This window comes from Lepidochelys kempii, chromosome 2 (assembly GCF_965140285.1).
Source record: "Lepidochelys kempii isolate rLepKem1 chromosome 2, rLepKem1.hap1, whole genome shotgun sequence".
In the NCBI taxonomy this organism is placed as follows: Eukaryota; Metazoa; Chordata; order Testudines; family Cheloniidae; genus Lepidochelys; species Lepidochelys kempii.
In genome coordinates, this window is record NC_136381.1 from 186,939,062 (window position 1) to 186,953,179 (window position 14,118).

Here is a 14,118-nt window from a genome sequence, read left to right on the forward strand (position 1 = left end):
CAGGGATCTCCCAATGAAATTACGAGACAGCAGAGTACTTCTTTGCACAATGCACAGTCAACCTATGGAACTCATTGCTAGGTGATATTGTGGAGACCAAAAGAATAACTGTTCAACAAAGAATGAGATAAGTTCATGGAGAAAAGGTCCATCAGTGGCTATTAGCCAAGATGGTCAGGGAGGCAACCCTGTGCTTTAGGTGTCCCTAAACCCCTGACTGCCGGTAGCTAGCACTGGACAATTCAATAATTGCCCTGTTCTGTTCATTCCCTCTGAAGTATCCAGCACTGGCCACTGACAGAAGACAGGATGCTGGGCTAGACGGACCACTGGTCTGACCCAGTATGGCCATTCTTATGCTTTTATTCTCTGATGAACTGAAGGGGAGTAGAAAGTGGTCAAAGAGATTATGTGGAACAGTGGGAGATACATACGTTCATAAAAACTGCTTATTTGGTTTGAAATATAAAAACAAACCTAGGCAAGAAAGATCTTGCCTAATTGTTACAATGAAAACTCTTGCCTTTTAGATTCAATGTTGTTTCAGTTATTGCAAACATGGAGGCTCTTCCAACATAACATCCTATTTAGAATTGTTAAGAATAAATATGGGAGTGAGAGAGATAGAATATGGTTTCTATCATCCCTGGAATAATTTTGCTTATTTAGGAATGAAAAAAATTTTACTGTTTGTTCTTACTTGTCCTAATGACAAAAGTAGTACTTGTAACTATGAATAATCTGCAGGTAAGAAATGAGCTTGTCTTCTACTCCTTACAGTGCAGTCTCAGCCAAAATACTCAAGTTATTAAATAGATCAAAGCATGAAGGGGGAAAAAGGTGAAATATTGAAAGATTAATCAGTGGAGATCATATAGGACCAAATTCTGTCTTCAGTTACAGTGGTGTATATTCTGAGTAATTTTGGCCCCATGTTGGGTAACTCAACCCCTATATACTGGTAACAAAAATTAAAAACAGGATTTTAAAAATATAGCTACACATTTTGTGAAAGAATATGACTTTATAGAGAGCAAGAGGAGTTGAGTATTGTTGCCTGGATATAGACAGCAAGAACAGAAACTGTGTAAATAGTGTGTTTCCTGTTATACTGCATGATTTTAATGTGTTCTAGAATATAAAATAAACTAGGATTACAGTTGTAAAATATTTTTATGAGGTAACTTTTTTTAAACAATGGATTTAGCACTAAGTAACTTTATGGAGTCTGTTAACTCAACTAAAACATACTGTGTTATCTGTGTGGAAATATACTGCAAAATAAATGCAAAAAACATAAATTTTTAAACTTTTTTTAATCTTAAATTACCAAATCAGTGTTACAGTTTTGCATAGTGTTATTTGAATGAAGTACAGCTCAACAAGCTAAGTAACAAAGTCAATACTGTTAGTGTCAGGAAACGTACATGATGTAAAAATCATACACAAATAAAGTTACAAACACAAACTGCATGGGGCTCTTGTGAGACTCTCAGATGCTTGTTATTCATGAAAAGGAACAAAATGTACATTAACATAGTACTCTGAGGTATCTACAAAGGCAGGGAGGAGAAGGATGGCAGTGTGTGGTGTTGTTCAAATAACTGACTAAACAAATTTGTTTGTAGAGGAAATACTGGTCTATCTATCAAGGATTTCTTGGAGCAGATATTTTGATATTAGAATTAGTCAAAAAGTGTTAAGTCCAGGTCATCAGCCCAATTCTATTCAGCAAAATGGCTTTTCCTCCTGAAATTTACATCCTGAACTAGAATGCTGTTTGCACTTGTGGGTACTTAATTACCAGAGAGATACTGACCAAAATAATGGGGGGCGGGGAGTAGGGGAAGGGGAGGAGAAGAGGAAATCAAACTTTCCTCTCATGTGTAGCTTGGCTGATCAACTAAGGCAGGGTGTGGAGAGCATAATAAATACAAATACTGGAAGGATGAAAAGGCAAAAGTGAGGGGAGAAATTACTTAGCATAGTAAAAGTGTATAACTAGCAGCAATGGGCTGAAATTAAGACAGGGAAAATTGAGGTGGAATATCAGGAAAAACAATGACAGTGATATCTGGTAGCTGGCAGAGCAGTCTGTCTTCTTATGTGACCATCGCTGTAGTGTTTTCCTTAAAGGAAGCTCTACAATTTGACATTTTAAAACTAGATTGGACAAAACACTAGAAGATTTACACAAGGGAAACTGGGAGGGAAACTGAATAGATGGCCTATAAATCAATCTCCCGCCCTCCCTTATCTTTAGACTCTATAAGGGTATGTCCACACTGCAAAGAAAAACCTGCAGCAACAAGTCTCAGAGCTTGGGTCAATTCATCGGGGCTCAGGGTTAAGTGCAGACGTTCCCACTTGGGCTGGAGCCTGGGCTCTGAAACCTGGTGAGGGGGGAGGGTCTCAGAGCCTGGGCTCCAGCCCGAGTTGGAACATCTACCCTGCTATTTTTAACCCCGCAGACCAAGCTCCGTGAAGACGAGTAAATTGACCTGGGCTCTGAGACTCAAGACTCTGAGACTTTTCTTTGCAGTGTAGACATAGCCTCTGACTATGGACTCTGGACTCTGAGACTTTTCTTTGCAGTGTAGACATAGCCTCTGAGATCTACTTCTTGTCCTCCATTCTATAAAAAACAACTCCCAAACAGTAGAGGCAAGCTATCCTGAAAATATTTACCACCACGAAGAGAGGTTAATACTTTGAGGTGTTCCACTGAAATTAATGAGGTTCCTCACAGGAGCAAACCCTAGTTCTGGTAAGGTTTGTGGGATCAGTCTCTTTAGTAGAAAGGGTCATGCTCTCTCCTCCCCTAAACAAACATATAAAAAAACCCCGATCTCTGGACTCTCTCTCTGTAGTTGTCTTAACATTTACTGACCATGTCACAACACATTATTTACCTCATTGCACAGCTTCATGAAGTAGTAGGAATCCCCCAATATGTACCCATATCTACAGAGAGATTTTTATGGGCTTCTTGCTAGGGATGATGGATTGATAAACTGCATCAGTTTTTAAACTGTATAGACCTGGATTTACATATTCACTAATTTGTAATGCTAAGAAACAACATGGTGCTATCAATGGAAGATCATGTTAAAATAGTTAAGACAAAAACTGATGAGGCAAATATATGACTCGTCATTTTACAGGATTATGCTCCAGACTGCAAATAAATGTCCCAACACTTTTTGCAGATAAATGGTAGAGAGACTGACACATAGGAACAAAGCCAATTTTAAAACAGTAGTTAACAGTTATATGCAGTTACAGCTCTGACTCCCATAATCCCATTATTTTAAAATAAGTAAAAATTCCATGGCTTTCCAAATGTAAAAATTAATCATATTAATCACTTAATGCCATTTAAACAGACCAATCCAAAAGCTATATTAAAGGGGGTAGGGAGGAGGTCAAAAATAATCAAAGAAACTTCTACCCAAAGGTTAGCATTTATAAGCTTTAAAAACCAAGAACTCAACAGAATTTTGTTTCCATATATCACCAAACGCTTTTAGAGAGGAGAGGGGGAGGAGAGTCTAAGCAATTTAATATCTCCTTTAAAAAAAAGTCTCCATTTATTACATTTTTCTGTAGGCACTGAAGAGGAGTTAAGATACAAAAACCCGATCTGCTGGTGTGTGTAGTCTGATTTACAAAACTTTTGGCTATTTCTTACTAACATCTCTTTTTGTATGTAGCTTAAACTCTCCACACTAGGTCATTCACGCATTGAGTCACCAGAAAAAAGAAGTCGCTGTTTAAAGGATGGCAGACAACCAAAAGTTCAGACAGCAGCAATGAAGGATTAGTTGTGGGTTTTTCTCACTGCCCTGCTGCAAACTGCATCACAGCTCTATGTTCAAACATTATTAAATGAGTATGTTTTCTCTGGCATCAGCTACTTCTCTCCACAGTTTAAGTATTGAATTTTTTTCTGAACTGAAGTAGTTTTGGTTTACAGCCCACATTAGAACTTAAAAAACATATTTCCATAGTAGCTGGCATATGCAGGCAACTGTTTACCCTCAATTGCAGCCATCATAAACATGAGTACATTTACAGTCCAACACATCTTTGTCTGTTTGTAACTCAGTATTTAGAGCTGTAAGAAGTGCAGGTTATTAAAAATCACTTTTTAATGTAACCCCTTTAAAGGGACAGATTTCCTGTGTTCGCCTTTGCTGTCAATATCCACCAATATTAACTTTCTTGAATGCAGGGATATGCAATGGAGGTTAGTTACAGCAATGGGGTAAGCCATTTAAAGCAGAATGTTCTAATATGGTTTTAGACGGAATAAAGGAATAGTTTGTTTGTGAGGCACATCTTTAGTTATATCTGTGAGTGTGGGTCTATTCTGTAAAACATGAATGTAAAAATGGCACTCTCTTAGTCAGAAGTATTTCCCCAGAGATATTCAGAATCACATCTGCTTTAATTATTAATTAATTTTTTAGTCTTGGTAGCATTGCAAAGCAATACAGCTCAGGGGGAGAGAGAAAGGGAGAGAACTGGATTCTGTTTTGCCTCTGAATTGCCCAACAGAATCATTAATTAAGGTTTCATGGCAGAATCTTTATTGCTGGCAGTGTGAGAGAAAGAACCCAGCTTAACTTTCAGATTCCAGGTTGAATTTGCAGGAACTGACAGTTAGAAAAAGGTTTTTTCCTTCTAAACTGAACATATTTAATACAGAAATCATTGAGACACAGTAAATATGAAATCCATTATGCCATTGTATAGTAGCTTTTCAGAACATAACTACTCTAATGTTTGAACAATACAAGAAACCACCACCACCATTATCTATTTTATTTGAATGAATGTTGAAGCTTATGAAAGTAAGTTACTTAGAAGCAAGTGAGGCACTGTAGTAGCTAGAAAGAGTCCATGCTAGAATACTCATTACAGCTCTGCCAAATAAACTCACTCCCAACTTGCAATACTGCTAATAGTCCAGTCCTGATTCACAGTCTACAGATTAATAGAGATTGTCACTATACCCAACTGTCTGATAGTTTAGACATGTGGACAAATACCCATTGGGAACTAGACTGTGAAAGCCAAAGTCTGTGACCCAATTTGAGCTAAAACTTCCAGGAAACTCACTATCCTGCAAAAGGCCTGTGCAAAGCCCTCTGTCCAACATAAGATCTTAACATAGAGCTTAAGTGGGGCAGAAGGCCTGGTGCTAACCATACCCTCTGGGATCAGTTTCATTCAGCGTTCACCAGTAAATGCTGACTACATTATTATTTGTGTAATCCGCAACAGGCTATTACATAACTGCTTGTGGGCAGCAGGAGGCGGCTCAGAGAGACTAAGAGCAATCATCCAAATATCTTGCTGGCTTATTAGAAAAAGCAAGCAATTATAAAAGGCTTGATACTACAGTTCTGTCACAGGCAAGACCACCACAGAGGTCAGTTGAGTTATGCCCACATATGGGTGGTAAGATGAGGTGCAAGATGGCTATATGCACCAATGCCACATGTTAAAGTGATATGGAACACACTTCTGTCAAAACTCCCACATGTACACAGTAGCTTGAATGAGATGCAGTCCAAGAGAAGGAATGGAGCATAAAATAAGCCTTGAATAAATATTAAAAGAAAATGAAGATAAAACACCAAAATCTCACCAACTAGGCAGAAGCTGCTAGGACAAAGGCACTTGCAGGAATTTTTTGTTGTTGTTGTTGAGAGCAGGAGTGGAGGGAGGGGGCACTGCCCTGCCCACCTCCTGACCCCAAGAAGAAATGCACAGATTTATTGCAGTAACACAGTGTTGGCATTTACCAATAGAAGCAGAGGAAAAATCACTTGAAAGAACATGAGAATGCTGAAAAAAGCTGCATTAAGTACTAAAGGACTGGAAGAGCAGCTATTTCTCATTAGAAAAGAGCTGGAGCTTGAGAACTCCCTGTACTTGTTAAAATTGAACTGGCTTGAGACCATATGTAGTGGAAATTACTAAAGTCATAAAAATGCACATGAACGAAATGAAAACAGATCATTGCCATTTTAGAAGGGTACATGCATTTTTACATACCTAGTTTACAGTATAGAACAACACTCATAGATAAGGCTCAGATTTTGTCATGGATATTTTTAGTAAAAATCAGGGACAGGTCACAAGCTTCCATGAATTGTTGTTTATTGCCCGTGACCTGTGATTTTTACTAAAAGTATTAAGGACAAAATGGGGAGGGAGGAGGGTCTAATCCCCACCTGCGCGGCTGGGCTGCTGTGGAGGAGTCCCCCACTGTGGCTGGACTGCTGCAGGGTTCCCTGCTGCCCGCCATGAGTGGGCAGCTGCATGGGAGCTCCTGCCTCCTGCTGTGGCTGGGCAGCTGCGGCAAGCCCAGCCTCCCGCAGCAAGTGGGAACTGCTGGGGGCCTCTGAGAGAGAGAGCTGTTGCCTGCCGACAGCAGTCTAGCCCCGGGGCAGAAAATGCCACAGAGGTCTCTGGAAGTCACGGATTCCGTGACATAATCGTAGCCCTACTCATAGATAGAACTAAAGATGTACATCATAAACAAATAAATTGTGGGGAAAGCTAAAGGGAAAAAGACCAAAATGATCACTTAGATGCAAATAAAATTGGAAAAATCAGTCCCAATAAGTCAAATTGTGGGCATCCATTCCTGAAGAGGTCTTTAAGGCACTTTATTATTTATTTATTTTTGTATTACAATAGCACCTAGAGGCTCCACTCAAAGATTAAGGCTCACTGTGCCAGGCATCATACAAACAAGTAACAGGAAGACAGTTCATGCTCCACTGACCTCACAATGTAGGTTTACGAAAAGACAACAACAAGAGGGAGAGAAGAACTGAAAACATAATTAACAAGAACAAGACAACATGCATGGAAGTATCTATCCCAGAACAGCCCCATATGACTCACATGTGATTTCTGAAGGAGAGGCTGAGAATCTCACTGAGGAGAAGGTATTTGGGCAGATGACTTTAACCTTGGATGTCAAGTTTCTAATAGGAGAGATTGGAAACTCTCCTTCCATACATCTTTGAGAGTCAGAGGATACGAGATAACTCCAGAGTAGCAGCCTCTCCTCAAGATCTTGTACTAAGCATACATAAATTTTCTAGGAGATAAAATATCCCAGTAGGGTACAGGCACTCATATACCATGAGGGGTATATTTTAGTGTGGAATGAAAACTAGCTTATAATAAGCTGCTACATATTTTAAAAGCAGAGTTAAATTCATGCATAAACATACAATAAATAAACCCTAACATTGTGAAGCACAAGAAGAAGTGTATGGAAATCTGAAACATTCCACATATGCTAAAGCACCCAGGCAAAGAGTGGGCCAAATTCTGCTCTCTTTACAAGGGTAGCTGCACTGAAATTAATGGGGCTATTACGCTGGATATACAACTGTGTAACACAAAAGAGAACTTGGTCCATTGACTTCAGTGGATTAAATTGGGAATAAGGGATTGCTTAAAAGAACATTCAGCAACAAACTGGGGTATGAATCTACTTCACCAGCCTGCTGTGAACTAACTGTTCATGTGGACCCTGCTGAAAAACTTTGATTGAGTCCTCTTTGAAATGAGACTATATCAAAGTGCATTAACTAACTGTTAATACAGGTCAGCAGGGTCCAAACAACAATTAACCTGCAGCAGATTAGTATGAGGATTCACTCCCCAGATTGCAGCAAACTAAATGTGCTTCTAGAAAAGCAAGAGAAACAGCAGACAGAATCTGACCCTATACATCTTTGGTTATATTTTAAGGGTTTGGTTTTTTTGTTTTTGTTTTTTTTATGACTAGGGATTGCCGGACAATCTAAAATGATTCCTCAACTGTGGATTTCCTTTTTTATTCCTGATACAGCTTGGAGCTAGCGTATAGCTGGTAAATGTGCAGTAATGACTGTTCAGCTAAATAGCAGGGTTCAAGTTATTTTTACTGACCATGCTTCTCCAAATTTACTAGCACATACTGGAACTCCATAGCTGAGTTAGGGCTCAGCCATAAAAGGGGCTGAATGCCCATGCCTCCCATTGAAGTGAGTAGATCTCAAGCACTTGCAGGTTCTAGCCCTTAAAGAAAGACCTGATATCCTGGCTTCACTGAAGTCAATAGGACTTTTGCCATTGACTTCAATGGGGCCAGGATTTCACCTATTATCTTTAAATACAATATTTTTCATGGTCTTCAAAATATTTATTTATAGGGCAGGATCATATACATAACAAGGAAAATACACTAGTGAAAAAGATAGGAGTTCAGTTTCCCAAATAGTCGTCACACCTATGGTCAAAAGTTGGTATAGATGTATTCTTCATGATCACATCCCATCTACCATCAACAATGGGTACAGAGATTATGATTACATCTCAAGTTTGCTCTTAATAAAGATAAATGGTTCTTCAAACAGATACCTTTATCTCTACTTCCTTTTGGGTATGAAAATATGCACATTGCCAATCAAACTACAGAGCATGAAAACCCTTATCTAGATGAGAGAATACAAAAACCATATTTTTTTACCTGATTAGCTCTTACTCACACAAGAAGAACCATTTTAATTCAGTGAAACTACTCACATGGACAAGGACTACTTGTGAGAGCAGAGGTATGCAGGATTGGGCCCTAAAGGAGCAAAAATTGAGAAAGAGAAATTTAACTACTTATTGCATTAATTCTGACTGATCTCCTGCTTCATACCATCGAACCTAGTGCAATTTTCAAGACAGATCAAAACTGCTGACAGAAGGAACTTCTCAGAACAGTTTTTAAAAGGCCATTAGTTAAGTCAGTGTAGTTGTAGCCCAGTCAGTCCCAGGATATTACAGACAAGGTGGGTGAGGTAATATATTTTATTAAAATAAAAAAAATACTACCTCACCCACCTTGTCTCTCTAACTAGCTAAGTCAGTTAAACAAAGCACATTTCAGTTATTTTTTTATTATTATCATATTGCCTGGGAACGCTAGGTATGATCCAAGACCCCACTCTACTAGGGATTGTACAAACAGAACAAAAGGAGAGTCTTTGCCCAAAAAGTTTACAATCTAAATTATGGAGTAGTCTGTTTGATGCATTAGCATCTTCTGATTCACTGAAATTTAGTGTAAGTTTGTTACTCATCATGGGGAAAGCCATATACAAAATACCATTACATGCCTCAGAAAAATCTGGAGAGTTGGTATGCCCTATTCAATTGCTTGGTCCATATTCTGGCAAAACCTCTTCAGAATTTAGCCAAGCTGTTACAATTTAGCTGAGCAGACTGAAGGAGGCTCAGTGACAGGTGAGAGCATCTGAATAGCTCTCTTTTTTTAAAGTACCATTTTAAAGAAATCAAACACAAGATTATACCACATATGGCTCAACTTTGAGAGCATACAATGAAAAACCACACTCATGAAAAGATCAGTGCAGTGTAGCAGTGATCTCACAGGAAAGACTCATGACATTTGACTGAGGTTAAAGATACAGATTTGAGGTATCTCTAACCTGAGCTACAAATGATTATATGAAGGCACAACAGTGGGTCTTTATTTTTTAAAAACTATGCCTTGTTTTTGTTCATCAGGATTCACTGTTTTCATCCACTTCAAGGAGTTCATCAAGGAATTCCACAACTTCACCCTAAGAGAGATTAAAAGATAGCAGGACACATGTTAATTACTTACAGTGGAATGGATGGAAAAGGCTTTACATCTTATCCTAGAATTAGATTGTAGCAGAAATTGTCAAGAACAGACTGATTTTATATAGTACCTTTCATTTGCTTAAGATAGTGCAAAGAGCCTTCAAAAGTAATGAGATAGCCTATTTAAGTGTAGAGCACATGGCTGTAGTAATGACTCCATAGTTATGTGCCAGATTTTACAAACTCAGGACCCTGAGTAGTCCACTGACAGATCCAGATTAGTTTACTCATTAAGGTCCTGATTGAGCAAAATACTTAAGCATAAACTTAATTTTAAATATGAGTAATTCCACTGACTTCAACAGAACTACTTGCATGACTAAAGTTAGGCATGTGCTTAATAGTTTTTGGAAAGATGGGTAGTTAATTTTACAGTTATATCAATCTTTGGACTTTAGAAAAATACCTCAGATCTTAGCAGAGGTAACAAATTTCAAAAGCCTAGTGGAATTAGAAGCTCTGCCAACCAGACCACTTGGGTTCAGAAAGGTTACAAACCCCTCCGCGCTAAATCATTGATTAGAATACTGTGCCGTCTTGTTTTTCATTTAACATATGTTGTTTTTACACTTGGTCTATAATTACAGCAAAATATAGACCTTATCAGAAGAAAATATTACAGTTCACAGCAAGTTTTCATAAATAGTTTTCTGTAGTTAAACACACCTGGGATACGTCTACACAGCTGCTGAGAGGGTGCTTCCCAACACAGGCTGACAGTCAGGCACTAGCTCTGCTCACACTAGCATACTAAAAATAGCAGTGAAGGCAGTGTAGCATGGGTGGCGGTTTGGACTAGCTGCCTGAGTGGGTACTCAAGGGGTCCAGGTGGGTTTCTACTCAGATGTCTACTCCAAGCTGCTGATGGACTGCTATTTTTAGTGCACTACCTTGAGTGGAGCTAGTCTGTCTGTCTCTACGTGCACTGGAAAGCATCCTCCCAGCAGCAGTGCAGACACACCCTTAGGAAACTCAGATTAAAAATGCAGCAGAATGTTCTTTAAGGATGCATTAAAATATCCATTAAATTTGGACGGACGCATCAAGGATTCTCATATGCTGCTCCTCCTCCCCACCTCTCTTGCCTTGTTTTCCACCACTGACCTTTGTTCCTGCACGACCTACTCTTCTTTTTACCTACCTGCTAGAGCTGGTCCAATATTGGAATTTCTGTTAGGTGTGAAATTCCAACTTATTTTGAGAAAAAAATATTCCGAATCAGAATGAAAAAGTTGAAATTTCCCATAAAATGAAATTTCCAATAAATAAATAAAAACATAATTTTGGGACAATCAAAACATTTTGATTTTGACTTATTTAAAATTTTAAATACAAAATAAAAAATAAAATAACTTTCTAAACAAAATGTTGTTTTGAAATGAAAAATCTGAACACTTTGTTCTGATCAGGTTGAAACATTTAGTTTCAATTTCCACCTTCTCCCCCAAAAATGAAATTTTGTTGAAATTTACACATTCCTGTGGAACATGGTTTTGATTAATGACATTTTCCAACAGAAAAACAATGAACTGGAAAAAATTCTGACCGGCTGTGCCTCGTTCTCAGTTTTTAAAAATCAGAATTTATAAGATTTGTTTTCAACACATTTATTTGAATTCTCCTCTCTCTTTTTTGTATTCCCATTCTTTGTTCACTATGTTCATTTTCTAGTTTGTCAGATGTAAACTTTAAACTGTTTGGGGCAGGGACTGTTTTTCCTTCTCTCTGTGAAGTGTCATGCTAAATTATGGTACTACAAAATAATAGTTTAAAACCTTAACTAGATTTTAACCAAGTTTCTGTCTGGGAATTTATGCATTGGGCACACAGCACACCCAAGTTTGTTTCTCAGCCTGGATATTGCTGCAATCTTCTGTACAGATGGGAAAAGGGCATTATATCCTCTGTGGTCAGTGAAAGGAATTTAAAGCAGAAAGAGGCTCTGTTTATTTTTAATGCAATAGTCACTGTGGCCAGGATTAAAAAAATATCAAGTTCTTCAGAAGTGTGAATTACTAAGGACAAAAAAACCTCCAAAAGTGGGATGACAGCTAGCTGGAATAACTGCTGCTCCTATTCCCAAATTCACAGTTCCTTCTTACAGCTGTGTTGGCGTTCAAGCAAACTGTGAAGTGATTTCAGCAGCTTCTGAAGGAAGACAGTTTATTTTGCATTTCGCTCACTTGAAACATAAGTATCCAAGTCAATAAAGGTGCAAGAAACAAACATTGCCAGTTCTTTTATATTCTCTATTTGTCTTTCTGTAGGCAAGCAGTTTGGAGTTATGGAAAAGGGCATTAAAAACATCTCTGCATAGCAAGGAACTAGTTATTCTTTGTTAAAAATAATAATTTGCACTTCTGTAGAGCCTACCATTTGTGGACCTCAAGATACTTTATAAATGTGAATGAATAAAGCCCCACAACACCCTTATGGCGTGAGCATTATCATCTTCAATATGGAAACTGAGGCACAGAGAAGTTAAGGCCCAAATCTTTAGGAATGACAACACTACATAATGTATTTGTATCTTTACTGTGGAAAACTCAATAATAATATATAATAAGTAATCTTTTTTAAAGAAAAGAAAGTACTTTGTAGCAAGTTGGCGTTAATATTTTCTGTCACTCCAAGTACATAAAATATTTGAAACAGAGGTTTTCATTTCCTTGTGTAAAAGCATTAAAAAAGTAACATGAATGAGGCAGTATTTCTTGTAGTGACATATGCAAAAATTATTAGTGCATATTCAGGCCTCTAACTATTGCATTATATTGTTAAACAAAACAACATGTTTGCACTTGCTTTACTACTAGGATTTAAGACGTGCTTTGTTTTGGACAGGAGAGCACTGCAGAATCTAAATAAAGAGCTAAACGATTTGAGAGAAAGAGCACAGTCCATCTAGGAAGAGGCCTACACCCTATTAATCCCTTTGGCTGGGAATCATTCACTCAAGGACTGATGAAGTGGTTTTCTTCCAAGGTTACAGTAGGGGGTTGGTGGCTTATAGCTCACTATAAAGACAGCAAGCTTGGTCCAGTACACTTCACAGAGATGTGGTCCATGTCATAAGACACTTGCAGATGAAACAGATGGACAAGCGCAAAAGGAAGATTCGTTCCCCCAGCTCAATTTTTAATATAACGATTTTTCCTGTAACATATCCCTATTTAATGTTGTCTTCTACTTTACAATGTTTGTATAGAATAAACTGTCCTGTCAATACCGGGTGAAGTTTTTGAATTTTCCCAGCCTGCTTGTTTCCAAGTTCTCTTTTTTTTAAGGACTTCCTCACTCCCATCCCAGCCATCCTTAATCAGGTGGGCAAGACATGGAGCACCAGAGGCCTTGCATCTGTCCTGACCAGCTATTTTCTTTAAAAACAGACTGTTTGCAAACAAACTCTTTGGCCTGGATCCTCCCAGAGACCTGTGCACAGAGGGGACTCCCCACATGCAAATCAACTCCTCCTGGCATGGAAGGTGGATTCAGTCACCTGTACCGCACCATCTCCCTTTCTCTAGACCTTGCAGCCTCTGTCCTAGAATCTGTGTAGGTGGAGAAGTGGTGACTGGAGGGGTTGGAAGAAAACATAACCCTCCCCTTGACAAGCAGAAATGCTGTTTTATCTTTTCCATATGATCTCTTCTGGGGATCTCAGAAGCAGCAGTGACCAGGGAGAGCTCCTGGTAGCCAAGGACATAAGGGGTAAACCAGTAGAGGCCAGAACCAATGCAAAAGCAAATGGACTTCATGTGGATGGCCTTGGCCCCCTGTCGGTTCCTCAAAATCTGTAAGGGAAAAAACTGAAGGGTTTCCCGGTCAACCATGGAAGGAAGGGAATGATGGCCCATATTGTACAATGAGGATGTATTCATTTATTTGGGGATAGTGGAGGAAGACATCTTTGAAGTGATCTTCAGAGATCACATGGCCCTTGATGGTGCTGGTTTTTACCCAAAATGTAATGCCCACTAAGAGTTTAAACTAAGGTCCTACTGCACCTGCCAACAAAGATTGGCCTGACCACCTCCTACAGAACCCAAATGCAACCAGAAAAAGGTCATTCACTGTTTTTGGATTCATAGATGTCAGGGGCAGAAGGGACCATTTTGATCATCAGCACAAGCAACAGAACTTCCCAAAGTAAGTTCCTAGAGCAGATCTTTTAGAAAAACATCCAATCTTGATTTTAAAATTGCCAGTGATGAAGAATCCACCATGACCCTTGATAAGTTGTTCCAATGGTTAATTACCTTTACTGTTAAAAATGTACCCATTATTTCCAGTCTGAATTTATCTACTTCAACTGTTGGTACATGGGATCTGTGATCAAGTCGCCCCTTAACTTTTTCTTTAAGATAAATAGATTGAGCTCCTCGAGTCTATCACTATAAGGCA

At 38.6% G+C, this 14,118-nt stretch overlaps 1 protein-coding gene across 4 annotated transcripts in view; it reads right to left on the reverse strand.

Moving 5' to 3' along the window:
- CRTAP (cartilage associated protein) overlaps positions 1-14,118 on the reverse strand; it is a 105,568-nt gene that overhangs the window by 66,883 nt on the left and 24,567 nt on the right. For 2 of the 4 annotated variants that reach the window (XR_012157463.2, XM_078851726.1), the window contains exon 7: positions 9,577-9,650. Coding sequence is in view for 2 of the 4 variants with exons in the window: in XM_078851726.1 (XP_078707852.1) it covers positions 9,591-9,650 (60 nt within the window). In the remaining 2 variants the exon portion in view is untranslated. Of the gene's footprint in view, positions 1-1,297; positions 9,651-14,118 lie in introns of those variants that run through there. The other 2 variants (XR_012157461.1, XM_073333086.1) reach the window with 2 other exon arrangements.